Genomic DNA, 18013 nt, shown 5'->3' on the forward strand with positions numbered 1-18013 from the left:
TAGAAGGGCTGGAGATGTAGCTCAGTGGTGAATTACCCTTCAATTAATCCCTATATGGAGAGGGGGGTACTTTATGTTGGGGCAGGGGCTTGTTCTCTCAAGAAATCTCTCCCTGCTAGGCATGGTGGTGCACAGCTGTAATCCCAATGACTGGGGCCACTGAGACAGGAGGATTGCAAGTTCAAAGCCAGCCTTAGCAACTTGGCAAGGCCCTAAGCAACTTAGTGAGACCCTGTGTCTCAAAATAAAAAAATAAAAAGGGCTGGGGATGAAGTTCAGTGGTAAAGTGCCCACAGGTTCAATCCCCAATACTTAAAAAGAAAACAGAAAAGAAACATCTCCCTGATGGCATGTTCCTGTAATCAGGAGACTTGCAAGTTTGAGGCCCGCCACATCATCTTACCAAGGTGCTAAGCAACTTAATGAGACCCTGTCTCAAAATAAAAAATGGACTGGGGATGTAGTTCAGTGGTAAAGTGCCCAAGGGTTCAATCCCCAAAAGAAAGGGAGAGAGGGAGAAAAAGAGAAAGAGAGAAAAAAAGAAAGGACAAAATGAAATCCCTAATACATTCAGTAGTTCTTGCTATATTTGCTGCATTTTTATATTTTTTAACTATCAAAAAATAAACTGTGGCCTGGGGTTGTAGCTCAGTGGTAGAGCGCTTGCCTAGTATGTATGAGACACTGGGTTCGATTCTCAGCACGCATATAAATAAATGAATAAAAAAAATCTATCAACAACTAAAAATATATATAAAAATTTTTTAAAAATAAACTGTATACAAACATATTTAACAAGTTATAACATGGCTAATAGAATAAATTCTTAAAACTAGAGCTGCTTGTCTTCACACACAGTATTAAATTCATATCCTGGCTGTGTTAAAACAGTCAGCATTTTCTGGGTCAGAAATAGTCTCTGAACTTGCCACTTGGTGAATGAGTGAGAGGAATTTCATCCTTTGGTTCTTAACGTTTTTCATCCAAATCCATATTCAATGCAGAATTACACGTAGTAGATAGTTGGCCAAGCTTCTTCCAGTGTTCTTTTTTGGTATCCAGCTAACTGGATTCTGAGCCTCCTCTACCCTATCTATTACAGCTCTCCTTTCCATCTATGGTCACTGCTGGTTTCTTCCATAATTCAAGACTAATCTCTAAATCCTTTCATTGATGCCCAAGCCTGAGATTGGCCTTTGTTATAAGCCTAGGAGATAGAACATTAACTCTAGCAGGAGCAATAGCATTTTGGAGTGTCTGGAAATTTGAAACATAATTTTTCAAGACAACTTAATTGACCTAGCCTTGTCCTCTTTAAAGATGAAAACAACTACAACATAAAGGGATGAATTAAAATCAGACAGCTCTCTGAGATATTTTATTCTCTAGTCTACCTATTTTCTTACTGTCTTTCTGCTTAAAACTTACCAGATCTCCATCCTGGCAGCTTTTCTCTCCATTACCTTTTACATGTGACTTGTTATTCCCCACCCATCCTCCCAAAGTTTGTGTAGACAATTTGCCACTGTTCAACTTTACTTCCAGCCTCCACCAATTTCAATAATGAATTTTAAATACTCAGGACATATAAATGAATATTTAATTATGTACTGTCATATTACATGGAAGATAACAATTAAATGAACTTTTAGTACAACTTATTCTATTCTGAGGAGACTATTACGAATGATGTTCTGAACTCCAGTTGTATACATTTTTTGAAAATAGGCAGTAAAGAAAGGACATCTGTTAGTTTTATATTCTTTATGAGCACCTGTTTACTATAAAAATGTCTTCACCTGCATATAAAAACAGTCATAAATGGGGATCAAAAGGACCTGCCACCTTTCTAATTTGATTTCTTTTGCTGCCTCTAACTAAAGCAGGTGGAGAGGTTGCTGCCATCTACTGGAGTTTGTTTCTTTTGCAAAATTTTGAATCTTGTGTGCCACAGTGTATCATATGGAGGAGTCCCTTAGGAAGCCCCCTCCTCTCTACCATTTCCCAACAGAACCCAAACCCCTTCAGCAGCACTAAAAATTCTGCTCCTCCTGTATTCCTTCTGCTTGTACCCTGACAGTCTCCCCAAGAATCTAACTGGTGCTGTCAAGGTAGTCTATGTTTTGAGGTGGAGCTGAAAATTTTTGAGGAAAGGGGACTACATTACTAATATTGTGAGATATATTTTGGGAATCAGCAGTTGGAACTCACAGTATCTTTTGCATGGATACAGTGCTGCAAAATTCAGGTTCTGAAATTCTGTTTATAATGGGCAAGACTTCAGGTAACACATATTGAATTTAGGTATATCCTATAAATAACCAGCTTGGTGTGGCCTCCTTGTTGGGCTTTCTGACTTTAAACTTGTAATCCCTCTGATTCATCTACCATGCTGCTTTAGAAAGATGGTCATGAAATGAGAAACTGAATTTTTAAATTCTCTTCAAGTTTTCTGTGTGTCTTATTGCCATAGGCTAGGTCCCAGATTTCCCAGCATGGTAAATTGTGACCTAGTCCCTTATCTGCCAACCATCACCTCTGGCATGCTATGTTTTAGTATGATTTGATTCCTTGGTCCCTTATAAAAGGAAGCTGAAGTTTGGGGAAAGCTTGCTTTTGTATATGCCTTCTCTTCCCGGTATCCCCTCCTTAATGTTCTTTCCCTGAGCTCCTTCAACTCCTGAACTCTCTTCCAACATCTAATACCTATTTACCTCTCAAAACTTAATCCAGATACGTCTTTTTTTCAAGAGGGCCTCCTTGACAACCTTACTCACCCACTGAAGGTCTATATTATATAATTCTTATTATTAATGTCTTGTCTTCCTCACTGAATTATAGGCTCCGTTAAGCCCAGGTTTTGGTCATTTAGGCTTATGATTATATTCCTAAGTTCTAACACAGTGCCTTACAGGCACTCAATACTTGTTAATATATGAACTTATATGTTGCTAGGTCTGAGTTAGATGACTTCATTATGTGCTTCTGTCATACTTTGTGAGTATCTCTGTAACACACTTAATGTACTATACTGTAATTGTCTATTTATCTGTCTTCTCCAACAGGATTATGAGTTCCTTTGAAAAGGTTTGTCTTTTATCTCCATATCCTCTGGTAGCAATCATAGTACCTGCTACATGTTAGGCTTTTAGTATGTCTTTGGCTGTTTAATGAAAATTACCCATTCTGGGAAATAAGCAGATCCATATATCGTTAGTAGCGGTATAAATTTATACAACACTTTGAAGGTTAATTTAGCAATACTTTATAAAAATGTTAGTGGATTACAGATATACTGTTTATAGATAAACTTAATGATGTGGTTGTTTATATTAGCAAAAGATCATAAATGTCCTAAATGGTACAATTTAAGGACTGGTAAAATTAGTTATGTTATAGCCATACAGTGAAATACTGTATAGCAATTAAGAAAGACAGAGTAGATCTTCTGCACTATGCTATCCATTTAAAAAAAATGAAAAAAAGAAAAAAGTTTAACAGCAAAGTTTAGAGAATAATGTGTACAATAATAGTGTGTACATGGTTTTAAAAAAATACCTGTGTACACGAGTACAATAAACTTACATATGCATAAAAAATGTCTCTGGGTGGATCTAAAAGAATTTCAATACTGGTTAATCCTTTAGGAGGGAACCAGCTGTCAGGGGGACAGATGTAAAAGATTTACTGTTCATTATATAACTCCATTATGCCTTTTAAATGTTTGTGATGTGTATATGTATTATTTATTTGAAAAAGTAGTGATAAATGCTGCTTCATATTTCTGGACTGTGAATCTTCCCTTGCTGTAACAGGTCTTGGCATTGACCAGCTCCATCATTTCTTACTCTTTCCATCTACCTTCCCAGTTCTCCATTTTGCATTGTGGCAGTGTTGTTTGCTAACTAGTGAAGAGGACCAAGGAAAGAAAAATCCTCACCTACCCAAGACCATGCTGGTATTCTGCCTCTGACTTATTTCCCCTTCCCCACCCTGCAGCCTCAGTTGGACATTCCAACCCCTTCCCTAAAAGGGTGGGGTAATATTTAGAACAAATATCTATGCAAATTATATATAGGCAGAGTTTTCTTGCTTGCACTTTATACCCTAATCATACACATTTTGATATCTCAGATGTTTAGAAATCCTATGAGTTTATTTGCTGTTCCCTCCTCCTACCTTAAGCCTCATCCTTCATCTTACGTGGCTTCTACCCTGTTCCTTACCCACTCTTTCTTCCCTTTGCTTGGGAGATCTTATCCCTTTCTTCCATGCCTCTTCCTTTTTATCCTCTCCCCTCTCATATCTCTGACCCAGACAAGCTAGCTATGAGATTCACCACCAGGAGCTTAAAACTGGGAGAATTTTCATATTCAAGTATGGAGGCATATGGGAAGAAGACTTTTCATTCCATTTTTGCAGTGATTTATAGAGACAGGTATTTTGGGTATCTCAAGTTGGAACTCTGATGTTCCAACATCTGTCTCATAAGGATGTTATTATAAATCATAGTTAAGGGACCACATTTTATATCCATTATAAATTAAATAGGCTTCTGTATGCAAACTTGGAGTAAAAAAATATTTCATGCTGTGATAGTAACATTTTCAGAAGCATTTTAATCAGGAGAGAATTCCATGGTTTGTCCCAAAGTATTTTCAGTCTGTGAAAAAGGCCAGCAAATCAATTGTTCCTTTTCTTTATCTTCATGGTAAATGGTGATTTGACTGGTATGAAGTCAGTTATGGTAAATGACGATTTGACTGGTTTGAATGATCTGAAGGCCCTTCATGTCACAGTTGCTGCAGTTGGAGTAGAGTGACACCAAGGATATTGATTTTCATCAAAATTTGGCAATTGTTATAATAGTTTTTATAGTTAGTGCTTTTATGCTGTAAGCATATATTGCTTCTAACTTCAGTATTGATTTTCCCCATCTTTAATATTTTCCAATTCCCTTTTAACAGAGGCGGACATCCAACCATGGTCATGCCAGGAAAAGAGCCAAGGTAAGACTTCTTCCTTCATTGCTTATTTTCTAATGTTATTAGTAATACATTTCACAGATAGATATATCATCAACCTCTAGTTTATTCAGATTATATGTTGGCCAAGTTTTCTTGTTTGCACTTTCTACCCTAATTATGAATTTGCATCATACACACAGTTGCATGCACACACATATATTTCCTAGTGGAAGGTCTTCTTCATTTTTCTCCATTACCTCTAATTCAATCATAATCTATTTCTGATGCCTGAAAGGACACCCAGCTGGAGCCTTCTGCAGAGCCTGGGAGAATTTGGTACTGGTTGTGCTAAAAATGCCAGTTTGTCTGCTCACTCCGGCTTCTTTAGGAGATTGGCTGTTTGTGTGAGTTTTGAAATTCACTTTCACATTTTTCCCCTCCATTTGAATTTTTCTTAACATAAATCCTGCCCCAATTAGTAGAAATGACTCAACATTTTCAGATATCCTAGAAATACAGACTTATTTTTTTTTAATGTTTTACTTTTTACATTGGGACAGAGAAGAGGATTTTGTTTTTAATCATTGTATGATAAAATCAACACACCATAAATTATTATAAGCTGAGTTATCAGGAAAGACTATATTATTATCTGATAGCTTTTTTAATTTAGCTGGGGAATAATAGAATATTAGACCTTCCTTATAGTGGGAAGATTGTCATCAGAGGTGCCCACCCCCTTCCTCTAGAAAACTAAAGGTAGAAAATTTGGGAGTAGCCCAGCCAATTTGTGGTTTGGGTTTGAAGAAGGTCAAGAAATTTGATAAGTAGCACTGCCTCATGCATCACATGGCCTAATTACAGGGAAGGCCATGATGTTAATGTTTAGAACAGAGGATATTCACTTCTGTTTTAAGTCTGCCAAGATTTTTTGACATAAATAAGAAAGTTATTATTTCCATTTTGCAATGAGGAAACTTGAGCTACAGAATTTAAGTAAACTTAACAAGGACATTAAGTAGTTAACAGCAGAATTAGCTTGAGGTTATTCCTCAGACTCACAAATTCTTTTCTGGTACTCCCCTACCTGGAGTACACACACTGTTTTTGCTTTGGTATTCACTGCAAACCTTAGTTTTATCGTAAGAACTCTCAGTAAATGTTTATAGCTAGATGTCTAATGAGTCACTCTATAATTTTTGGCTTCAGTGATTCCTAGGAAAGCAATGATTTGCATAATGGATTTTAGATCTTTTTGAGATTCAAGAGCCAGCAGAAGAAAACCAGGTGGATTAGCTTTTTATTACACTAAATCCTAAGTATTATAAAATTTCTTTGTCTTTCTCTTCATTCTTTCCTAGAAACTTCTTTTCATACCCTTCCCATCTCAAGTTTAGAGTTGTTTAGCATTTATTGTCTACTGTATGCTAAGCACTATTTGATGATATGTATATTTATATACTTTATATTATCTGATTTTCACAACCTTTTAGGTATTTTTTTAGTCTGACTTTATTGAAGAAAAACAGAGAACAATTAAATTAAGTAATTTGCTCAGACTCTTATATCTTATAAATGCAAAAACCAAGAGTCATAACTAGGACTTTTGGCTCAAGTCCATTGTCTTTCTATAGTGCTATACTGCTACGTATTTGCAATAAACTTTCAAGTCAAGAAATTACAGCACTGGACTAGAGACAGAAGAGGGCTAAGGAAAGTAGGTTTCCAACCATCTGTGATTTGTTTTTACATATCTATTGTTGTAAGCAGAATTACCTTTCATTTGAACCTGGAATTGGCAAATAGGACCTATTTGGAAACTCAGAAATCAAAAACAAACAACAACAATGAAGAACCAGTAAAGAATCAACAGCTAATAGAACCAAAGAAGGAAATATACATAGCTGTTTGTTTGTTTGTTTTTTAGTCTAATTCCAAGCTGAAATTGGTACGTAGTCTGGCAGTATGTGAAGAGTCCTCCACCCCATTTGCTGATGGGCCATTAGAAACCCAGGTAGGTTGTTGAAAGAATAAGTGTAGCTTTTGAGTGCATGGCATTTGTTTGGTTTGGTGTAGCAATCACAGCATCAACATCAAGCTTGGAAATCAGGGAAAATGGCACTCTAAAACAAAAGCTATTGGGCTGGGGTTGTAGCTCCATGGTAAAATGCTTGCCTAGCATGTGTGAGGCACAGGGTTTGACTCTCAGCACTGCATATGAATAAATAAAATAAGGTCTGTCAACAAAAACAAAATTCTGAGTACCAGGGATTAAACTCAAAGACACTTGGCTACTGAGCTACATCCCCAGTCCAATTTTATATTTTAGGATCTCACCTCGTTGTTTTAGTGCCTCACTTTTGCTGAACCTGACTTTGAACTTGGAGTCCTTCTGCCTCAGCTTCCCGAGCCACTGGGATTACAAGCGTGCGCACTATGCTCAGCCTAAAAAAGTACTTTTTAAAAAATAAAACAGAGGGATTGGGATTGTGGCTCAGTAGTAGAATGCTTGCCTAGCATACGTGAGGCACTGGGTTCAATCCCCAGCAGCACTACATAAAAATTAATAAAGGTATTGTGTCCATCTACAACTAAAAAAAAAAAACCTTAAAAATAAATATAAAAAAAACAGAAATTATTGAATAAGATAGGGCAGGGTGAGTGTATGATTTATAGATCATCATGTCTTGACCATACATTTTAATACAAACAAGGAGATCCCAGAGCTGATTCTGTTTTCCCACCCATATTCTTCCTCCAGTGGTTAGAAGCATTACCATCCAGTTTTTATGTCAAGAACAGCTGGTGTAGCTTGAGCTCTTGCTCTATAAGTAGGGTGTGACTGCTGACAGGAAAAGCTTGGGGCCTCCACTTTCTTGGTGGAACAAAAACTAAAGCAATTTAACAAAACATACTCTTCTATAAGATAAAGCTACCTCCCCAAAATTTGCCTCTATTGAGATTCTAAGCAAGTTGCAAGACAGTTAAAATCCTTATTCCTCTTTGAATATATTATTTTTTCCTTTTGTTTAAGGATATAATTCAATTGCATATCAGTTGCCCCTCTGACAAGGAGGAGGAAAAGTCCACAAAGGATGTCTCTGAAAAGGAAGACAAGGACAAAAACAAAGAAAAGGTCCCAAGGAAGATGCTCTCTAGAGGTGAGGACTTTCCCTGTCTCTCATCTGTCTTAATGCCTGGCTCTGTAGTATACGTTTCTCTCATCCTGAGACCTGGTACCCACTGGCCTTACAAGCCAAACACTTGTAGTCTGTAGTGTCCTGCTGACTTGATTGCTTGGGAAGGTACCTAACTAGTTTACTTTCTTTGGTTTAAGGCTCACATGCCCCCAGAGAGCTACTTTGTCTGCATTGGTACTACCCAGGGGAGGACAGTGTAGTCAATTCTGATTTATTTGTGCTATGAAATAAATGGTGACATGGATAATCAGACCCTCCAGATAACATATATATTTTGGTTTGGGATGGCTGGAATAATAATTTTTTAAAATTTTAATGCAGACCTGCTCCCTTTTGGGGAGGGGGGGCACTTTACCACTGAGTTACATCCCCAGCCTGTTTAATTTGGGAGTTTTTTTGTTTGTTTGTTTTTTAGTACCAGGGATTAAACTCAGGAATACTCAACCACTAAGCCACATCCCCAGCCCTATTTTGTATTGTATTTTATTGCTTAGTACCTCCCAGTTGCTGAGACTGGCTTTGAACTCACAATTCTCCCCTCAGTCTCCCAAGCCACTGCGATTATAGGCATGTGTCACTGTGCCCAGATAATTTTTTTATTTTGAGACAGGGTCTCAATAAGTTGCTTAGGGGACTGGGGTTGTGGTTCAGTGGTACAGTACTTGCCTAGCACACGTGAGGCACTGGATTCAATCTTTAGCACCACATAAAAAAAAAAAAAACTAAATAAAGTAAAAGTATTTTGTTCATCTATAACTAAATAATAATAATAATAAGTTGGTTAGAGCCCCTCTAAGTTGATGAGGCTGGCCTTGAACTTGTGATCCTCTAGCCTCAGCCTCTAAATTGCAGGGATTACATGTGTGCACCACTACACCCAGGTGGCTTTAAACTTTTGAACTGGTAGCAAAAAGGCATATTCCGGAAAAGTGATAGTTGACAAGAAAAGGCAACCTTAGGATTAAAAATAGTCAATATTTGGGCATATTTGTATTTAGGTTCTGTAAAATTCAGTCTTGACTGCTCCCTTATCTGGAATTTATTTGCTATAGCTAAAATAAAACATACTGTATTTTAATCAGGATATTCAGTAAATACACTTACTTTTCAGTAATGATAAGTGGCATTTTAGTATAATTTTGATGCAACACTATGGCCCAGATTTTTCCTTTTGTGAAGGGGACTTTTGGAGGGCTACCACTCAAGGTCATTCTGGATTTAATGCTGAAACCCTAAAGTTTGATTCTGCTTTCCTATTCTTATCTTCTCAGTCAGGTTGTGGGTTTTACTTGAGATTAGGTACCATACAAGGCAATTTCATGTACTTTAATTTCTTTTGTTGTTGTGCTTCTAGACTCCAGCCAAGAATATACAGACTCCACTGGAATAGACCTACATGAATTTCTTGTAAATACACTGAAAAAGAACCCAAGGTAATAACATGATTGGTTTAAGAGAGAAAGGGAATAGGAGGCAAGAGGCCGAGCAACTTCCCAGAATTTTTCCATTATGAATCTTGGATGTCCATCCCCTCCCTGAGTGTTTCTCAAGTATAGTTTGATATTCTGTGAGGGATTCAGAATACCCTCACATTGAAGTTTCTGCTTTTGGAAGAGTTAAAAAATTCTGTGGAAAAGAATGTAGAGTCAAAGAAATATGAAGATTTGGGAGCACAGTGATTAAAAAGCACGAAGAAAAAGATAATTGATTTGTACATAAGCTAAATCATCGATCATTGCTTTAAAAGACTGAAAAACCAGAAGGGATGTAGAATAAATAGATTTATAAGTATAAAGCATCTGTTTATATGAATATATTGCTAACAGTTAGCTTTCTGATATGGATAGCAAAGCATATGATTAGGAGGAGGTCTAAAAAAATGTATACTTGGGTTTTCTCTTTCAAAATATTGAAGTACGGGGGCTGGGGCTATAGCTCACATGTAAGGCAATGGGTTTGATCCTCAGTACCACATAAAAATAAATAAATAAAGATATTGTGTCCATCTATAACTAAAAACAATATCAAAGTGCAGACTAGTGAGACACAGCAGCCTCTGCATTACAGTCCATTGGAGTTTGGATATATCCTTCCCTTTAGCTTCTGTAGTGAACAAGTTATTTTCAATTCCTGCTTTCAATGTCTATGGGAGGGCTGTGTTTTGTTTTGTTTTGTTTTAATCTTTTTTAAACAGGGACAGAATGATGCTGCTAAAATTAGAACAGGAGATTCTGGAATTTATTAATGACAACAAGTAAGTTACTTGTATGAAATATACACTTAGAGGTGGGAGGGGGCACTGGAAAGAAATTTAGACACAATTTTCTCTTTTGTCTTCTCAAAGTGAGAATTTTGAAGTAATTAGTCACTGGGAAACAAAAGAAATTAAGAGAGCAATCAGAATGGATTAAAAGTATATGTATAGGGGAAAAAGGAATCCACTGTATGGGTAGATCACATTTTTTAAATCCATTCATCACTTAATCAAAATACATAATTTTTTTTTACTTTTTGGTTATTATGAGTAATGTTACAATTAACATTTGTGTGGATTCATGTTTACAATTTCTTTAAATATATATCCGGAGTGGAATTGCTGGGTTATATGGTAATTTTAGTTTAACTTTTGTGGAATTCCCAAAGAGTTTTATGAAGCACTGTGCCATTTTAAATCCCTACCAGTAAAGTATGAAGGTTTCAACTTCTCTACATCCTTGCCAACACTAATTATTGTTGTGATTATTATAGTCAACCAATTATTTATTCTTAAATAAAAATATCTAATTAACCTTATAAAAAAGTATATGTATGAAAACAGAGGTTTTTAAGTTGTTGCATAGACATACATTGAGAAAGAATTAATATCTTTTTCAGCAACTGGCCCTGTCCTGGAATTTGTATTCTTAAGTTTCCCTTTTTCCTTTGTCAAACTTCGTCCAAGTGGGTGGGACCAAGGCCTTAAGAAGTAGTCTTAGGATAGTAGGTAGATCAGAATAATTACAAAACTCTTGAGAGAAATCTTTTTGGTATCATCTTTATAATATGTCTGTTTTTCTAAGAAATGCTCTTCTTTAGAAAGTGGTAAGAAAAATTACAGTTAGCTACTGTTACTATTATATATCTTATGTCACTTTTCCCCCTGGATTTCCCCTCAGTAACCAATTCAAGAAGTTCCCTCAGATGACCTCATATCACCGGATGCTATTACACCGGGTAGCTGCCTATTTTGGAATGGACCACAATGTTGATCAAACTGGGAAAGCTGTCATCATCAACAAAACCAGCAACACAAGAATGTAAGGGAGAAAACTATGGAGTGGGTAGACTTTCCTGGGATAACCTGCTAGGGTAGAAGAAGAAGGTATAGGATCAAGATGACTCTTCTGTGAGGGGTTGTGGGGATGGGCAATTATATTACCGGTTTCTTTTTACAAAGCATTAGAGACATACTTTAGAGGCACTGATATTTCTTGAAGATTGGCCCTAGCTCTTCTTCACCTTCATTGATAGGACCATACAACTTTGAAGGAAGAGAAGTTATAGGTATATAAAGAACAGAGGAGTTCAATAAAACATCTATTTGACTTTTTGGATGTCTGACTTCAGAAATTACCTATAGGGATTGTGGAATGTAGTAGAGCTATACCTAGGAGGTCTTCTTTCTAACAAAGGGGTCTTTTTTCCTCCCATCTTTCACAATTCTTTCCAAATCCCAGCCCTGAACAGAGGTTCTCAGAACATATAAAAGATGAGAAGAATGCCGAATTTCAGCAGAGATTCATTCTCAAGAGAGATGATGCCAGTATGGACCGAGATGATAACCAGGTGAAGAATGGAAAAGGGTGGGCCTTTAGAGAGAGCCTGCAGTAAGAGAAACTGGGAAGGAAGAAGAAGTTTGTGGGATGGAAAAAACTCAAAATACCTTAGAATGGAAAAATGCATTGAACTATGCTAAGTTGACTTTGGCTTAATGTTGAAGATTGACTACACTTATTGAGCTGGATGCCACTCTCTTAGTCCTGGAGAGACATGGTGCTGAGGTTTGCTGGATGATCTCATTTGGTCTAGAACTGCTTGGGTCTGCCACTGACTTCTAATTCCATGTCACTTTGGACAAAGCAAGGTCTCTCCCTGCCTTGGCTGTGATCCAGCTGTTGGTTTCATTCTTTTTTTTTTTTTTTCCCCCTTTTATAGTTAGGGATTTCTTCAGGAATCACTAAAAGCTACTTTATCCCACTTCCACTCTTATCCTAGCTGAGGACTAGCCTTGAACTGACAAAGTTGTGGTCTGATTTAACCAATTATAAAGGTGTGTCTGATCCCTTTCTGCAAACTCCTTAATCTTTTCCCAACTCCTTCCACCAAGGTGAGTGAGTTAATTTGACTTTTGCTGATGGGAACCTCAGACAAGATCCCCTTTGTGATCTACTTCTAGGAGAATAACAAATGAACAGCCTGTCCCAACCCTTCATTTACAGGTCTAGCTGCTGCCCTGACCTGTGATAAACCCTTCAGATAGTGATTGTTTGCTGGTTTCCTCCCTAAGTAGAGGTTAGATCCAGCCTGCTTCTGCTTAACCTCCAAAGGGGGTTAGATTTGGAAAGTGTGGTTGGTTAGAGACATTATTGTCTGCTAATTAATGATAACTATAATAATATCTAGAGTCAAAATTAGTTTTCTTGGGATATTGTGTGGTCTTGATACCAGGACCCATCCTGCTGCTTGAATATTAGAGGAGTCTTTTTGAAGTGTCATTATCTAATGTGGACAAACACGCTGGGTCTGATTGAAAACAAAACAAAACAATAACAACAAAAAAACATACAAAAAGACGGAACTAAATTTTAAAAAAACAAGAAAGAGTCTTTCCATCCTGATGCCCTTCTATCCATTTTTCCAAAACCCCTTTTCTGTGGATCAGGAGTTATTCAGTCCTAGAGGCAATTTGGGGCAAAGTAGAATCTGCCTCTACTGTAAACTTTTTATCTCTCAGCTTCAGACTTGATCCATAATAGGGTAGACTCTGTGTACTTCTCTCTGGGATATTAATAATAAACATAGCATTGCTATTTTATTGAGTGTTTTCCCTGAACTAGGCTCTATTCTAAATGTTACATGCATTATTTCTTTTAATTCTCTTCACAACCCAATGTATTTGGGGTATCAGCCCCTCTTTACAAATAAGAAAACTGAGGCTAAGAGATAAATTAATTGCTTGAAGTCACGTTACTAGAAGGTGACAGCTGAGATTCTGCCTGACCCCTCCCAGCCCATTATGCTCTTCCTACTGTACCATTGATTTACCAGTGCTAGGGACTGGGGATAATATAGCTCCTTGAGGTCCTGTGTCTTCTTGGAATAGAATTTGTAGAATGACAATTAGTAGTATATAGGGTATTAAGATTAGTGAGAAGTGAGGTCTGAATCTAATCAAAGTAGAAATACCTGAAGTTGTGGCTACCTATAGAGACCAGTGAAAATCAGGAGCATCAGCCTAGAATAGCAGGCTCCTTGGTTGCTTCGTCTGAAGCTTTCAAAGCCTCTAATTGAAAGTCAGAATGATCTATAGCCTGGTGATGTTCATTTGATGAATTCTCCCTTAGAGCTCCTTGCCTTTCTGAGCAATATGGAAAAGGTCCTCTGCTATATCCTCCCCAGGACAGTATTCACAAGAGGCAGGTCAGGAGAGGAAAAGACAGTGACACCGGGAGTTAGGTGATGGCTAGTACCAGAGGTGATCTGCCTAGACATTCCTGCTAGTCACTTCACTGCATTTGTCAGAGAACATAAAGTTCTCTGTCCTCCATTTCCTTCTTTTCCCTTTCTGCCTGTCCTCTCCCTTCACAGTACTTCATTTACCTTTTCCTTTCTCTGCCCATCCTTCTTTGTATTCTGTTCTTCTTTTCTCTATGTGTCACTTTGTTCTTATTCTCTATTTATCTCTCTCCTTACTGCCCTTCGGTTGCTATAATTAAGATGAGAAAAATGACTTAGGCTTTGAGTTTCGCTTCAGTTCTGGGATTTCATTTCCAAGGCCTTCTTTGCAAAACTGTGTGTGACTTGGGTCTTCAGGTCACAGCACTAGTGACTAAAGGGATAATGTCATGTGCTAGTTCTATAAACCTCTTCTTCTACATTCAGCTCTGCTAAACAACTGTTCTTTTCCCTCTCTAGCTTCTTTCTATCCCTTACTTTCCCTCTAAAGCAATGTTGTTTATTTTCTCAGGGATGTTTTCTGATCCTTACTGACTAGATAGTACCTGATTACTACAGGGAAGCAACCCTAATTCTTATAAATAGTTTTCTTGATATCCTGGGGGGAGTGGGGAGAAGAAAAATCATTAACCATCCAGAAAACCTGATCTCCCAAACTGCATGGTCAGATGTACCCAGTGAAACCTGTCCAGGACTGGAAATTTTATTTCTTTTTTTTTTCCATTTTTTTGATGGCAACTATAAACTTTCCCGGTTTCTCTTCCTTGCTGGTGTGCAGTGAGCTTGCAGTACGAGGAGAACTTAACTAGCTTAATTCTGCTCATCGATCTAGATCAGAGTTCCATTGCAGGATGGAAGGAGGAGCAAGTCAATAGAAGAGAGAGAGGAGGAATATCAAAGGGTCCGAGAGAGAATATTTGCCCGAGAGGTAAGTGTAGCTTCTGAGAGTTGTCAGACCATAGCTTTTAGCTCTTAATCTTTGGAACTGTGAATGGAATAACCCTCCATAAATGTTGTTGGGTTTTTTGGTTTGTTTCTTTTTTTTTTTTTTTTTTTTAAACCAACATCAGCCAGTCCCAGGTTTGACCTCTGAAATTAAATATGGCTTATTGGGAAGCTGTAGGTTTTATTTGTATTATTTTTAATATGTTCTACTCTGTGGTATACAAAGAGAACTGAAACTTGGAGTGGCTGAATTTGGTAAATATGAATAGACTGAAAATAGAAATGGTTTTGGCAGGGCTGATGGAAGAGCCCTGAATCTTGCCTGTCAAACCCTCCTCCCACTTACCCTCTTAGATTCCCACTATTCATTTTAGGCATCTTTGCTTCTAAGTAGAAGACTTGATGTCCATACAGGCTCTACATTCATCTTGTTTGACTAGCCTTGTTTCTAGGATATGTTGGTGATTGTTAGAGCTCTGTTCTGGCATCCATCATCTCTAAGCTCCACATTCTACATACACAGAGGGTACCCCTGTTCCCTCCAGTTGCTACCTGAATGGGAAGTTTCCTTCTTCCTATATTTTCTTACCTTGCTTCATAGAACAGGACTGGCTTTATGATTCAAAAGGCAGCATTAATCAGTTTAGGCAACTTTTTATTCTTAAGAATTATGGGCCATATCTAATAGACTTGGTATCCCTGTATCTTTTGCCATTGCCTACCAGTTGAAAAAAATATATTGCAGAACCTTAGGAAAGGGCATGGGTAGTCAAGAGATGACCAAATCTCCAGAAATGTAAAGTTTCAATAGCAGCAGCATCTCACAGTCAGATTAGCAACAAAAGCTAATCTATATACTTATATGAACACTCTTCTCCCATTCCCCCACTCTCTCCTCTCTCAGCCAGGCCAAAATTTTTTTCTATGTATATGTATCTTTTCATCATCACCTCATTCATAAAAATATTGTCTATAACTAAAATCTGAATTCCTCTATATACTGGTTCCATTATCTCAGGAGAGCCAAGTGCTTCTAAGGATCCTCAGTGGGGACTGATACATCATAAGTATTCTGGCCTAAAGTCCAAGGAGAAGGAATCTTCTTACCTACTGTTTTATAACCTATTCTGAGTCAGTAAAGTCCATCCTCCAAATTATCCCACCGTGTCCCAAAGAAGGTTCTCTGCTTTTACCTGCAAATAAATTGGGTGGAATGAGAGGAGAGATGTCATTTGTACACAGTTGTGACCAGTGATGACTCTAAATTGTGGATAGAGCAGGTTGGTGGATAATAATAGCAAACACTCATAGCACTTATTATCTTTCTGTCATTGTTCTTAGTATTCTCTGTAGATTAACTCATGTATTCCTCACACTAGGCCTATGAGATAGGTTACATTATTTTTCCCATTTTATAAATGAGAAAGTAAGGCATTTAGATGTTAAATAATCACCTAAAGTCATTAGCTTAAGAGCAGGTGTTTGAATTCAGCAGTCTGACTTCAGAGTCCATGTTCTTAACTCCTAATGTAAACCACCTCTCCATAGCTTATTTTGCCCTAGGCTTTTCAGATTAAGAAGCCCCAGTGACAACATACCTTAGCTGGCTGACTATAACATACTCCTGTGCTTTACTGACACGTGGAGAATGACAGTCTTTAACAAAGCCACAGAGGTTCTGAAAGCACAGGCAGCTTATGGTAGGTTATCAGCAACAATGGAATGTATCTACCTAGAGCCATAACAAAAGTAAAGTTAGCTCTTCTATCCTTTTTTTCTCTCCTGATTTCTAGCCTTTCAAGCCTCTACTAATATATGTATTCTTTGTTAAATCCTTGGTATATATCACTTTGGTTTCAGCCCTTCCTCGCTCTTATGGTAGAGGCCTTGGGAATCTCAGAGGTCTAGATGATGAAAAGTGGCCAAAGCCCACCATCCTCAAAATATTCCATATGGAGAGAAGCTTGGCCAGAGAGAGTGATTAAGGGTAGAGTTGTAAGTTTGGTGGGGGGCAGATGGGTGGTGTAGAGATAGGAGGCAAGCCAAAAAGAAAGGAAAGTGGCAGGAAGGGTGTTTGGATGGAAATGCTATTGCTGCAGCTTTCTCTGGAGCCTTAGCTGTGTATTGGGACAGCTGCTCAATGTAGGCTCTGTTCTGCATAGAGCCCACTCTGCTAAGCAACTGGATACTCTTAGCACCTTTTTCTAAGGCTTGGGAATCCAGTGTGATGCTCACTTCACTCAGCTCAGTGACTTTGTCAGAAAATAATCCCCCATGGGAATATTTCAGACTTTTAATTTTCACATTTTTTTTCCTAGGCTCTAAAAGTACCTGCTTCCCTAATATCCTACCCTTTCTTGGATTCAGGTCACATTGTCTTTCATTTTGGCAAGTCTAGTAAAGGACACAAAGGGACTAGCCATTGAGGTTAATTCCAAAAAATGAAGTTTATTTCTCATACCTCCCTTTCCCTTTTTGAACACACCCTTTAGGAATAAGCCCATCAATTATTATACTCAGCTTATTCCTATAGCAATAAATTTAGAGCTAAAAAGAAATAATAATAGGTTAATAACTTTACATTTCCTCCTTTTCATATCCTCCCTTTATCAGTCTTCTTTTTAAACATTCTGTGGGAAGGCTAAAAGCACCAAATGTTCTTTCCCATTAAAGGTGAGAAAGCAGATTGGGTATGTGGGAATGGGTCATTCTGTCCTTGCTCCCTCTCTCCCTGTTGGTGGGGTGAGCTTTGGTTTGAGGACCTTGGGTATTTATAGCATCATGGACATCCTTTTTGGTTATGCCATGCTGTTTTCTTATAAGTTATTTTCCGTTTTCTCCCCCTCACCTAGACTGGCCAGAACGGATATCTAAATGACATCAGGTTAGTACCACTTAGCATGTTCCCTGCTTTTCATTGAGCTTTGTCAGTGAGGTTAATATAATCCTGTAATGATGCTTTTATTTTGTTGTTTTTTGTTTGTTTGTTTGTTTATGTTAACCAACAGACTCTCCAAAGAAGCCTTTTCTTCTAGCTCTCACAAGAGAAGGCAGATTTTTAGGTACCTTTGTGTGATCTATATCTCTTCTTACTTTTAGTTTTGTTTTGCTACAATCTTTTCAGCAGAATGGGTTTGCTCCATGCATGGCCGCTTGTGGAATAAACTTGTGGTTTTTGCAACACTG

The 18013-nt window shown here is 37.7% G+C and overlaps 1 protein-coding gene across 22 annotated transcripts in view; it reads left to right on the forward strand.

Annotated features, from left to right (window-relative positions):
* The window catches only part of R3hdm2 (R3H domain containing 2), a 123978-nt gene that overhangs the window by 77155 nt on the left and 28810 nt on the right, over positions 1 to 18013 (forward strand). For 12 of the 22 annotated variants that reach the window (XM_078053275.1, XM_013363060.4, XM_078053278.1 and 9 more), the window contains 10 exons: positions 4968 to 5009; positions 6895 to 6981; positions 8002 to 8128; positions 9522 to 9600; positions 10362 to 10421; positions 11323 to 11463; positions 11884 to 11992; positions 14715 to 14810; positions 17680 to 17711; positions 17836 to 17889. In XM_078053275.1, coding sequence (XP_077909401.1) covers positions 4968 to 5009; positions 6895 to 6981; positions 8002 to 8128; positions 9522 to 9600; positions 10362 to 10421; positions 11323 to 11463; positions 11884 to 11992; positions 14715 to 14810; positions 17680 to 17711; positions 17836 to 17889 — 827 coding nt within the window. Of the gene's footprint in view, positions 1 to 3061; positions 3088 to 3869; positions 3959 to 4967; positions 5010 to 6894; positions 6982 to 8001; positions 8129 to 9521; positions 9601 to 10361; positions 10422 to 11322; positions 11464 to 11883; positions 11993 to 14714; positions 14811 to 17679; positions 17712 to 17835; positions 17890 to 18013 lie in introns of those variants that run through there. The other 10 variants (XM_040280442.2, XM_040280447.2, XM_040280441.2 and 7 more) reach the window with 6 other exon arrangements.

This window comes from Ictidomys tridecemlineatus, chromosome 6 (assembly GCF_052094955.1).
Source record: "Ictidomys tridecemlineatus isolate mIctTri1 chromosome 6, mIctTri1.hap1, whole genome shotgun sequence".
Lineage (NCBI taxonomy): Eukaryota > Metazoa > Chordata > Mammalia > Rodentia > Sciuridae > Ictidomys > Ictidomys tridecemlineatus.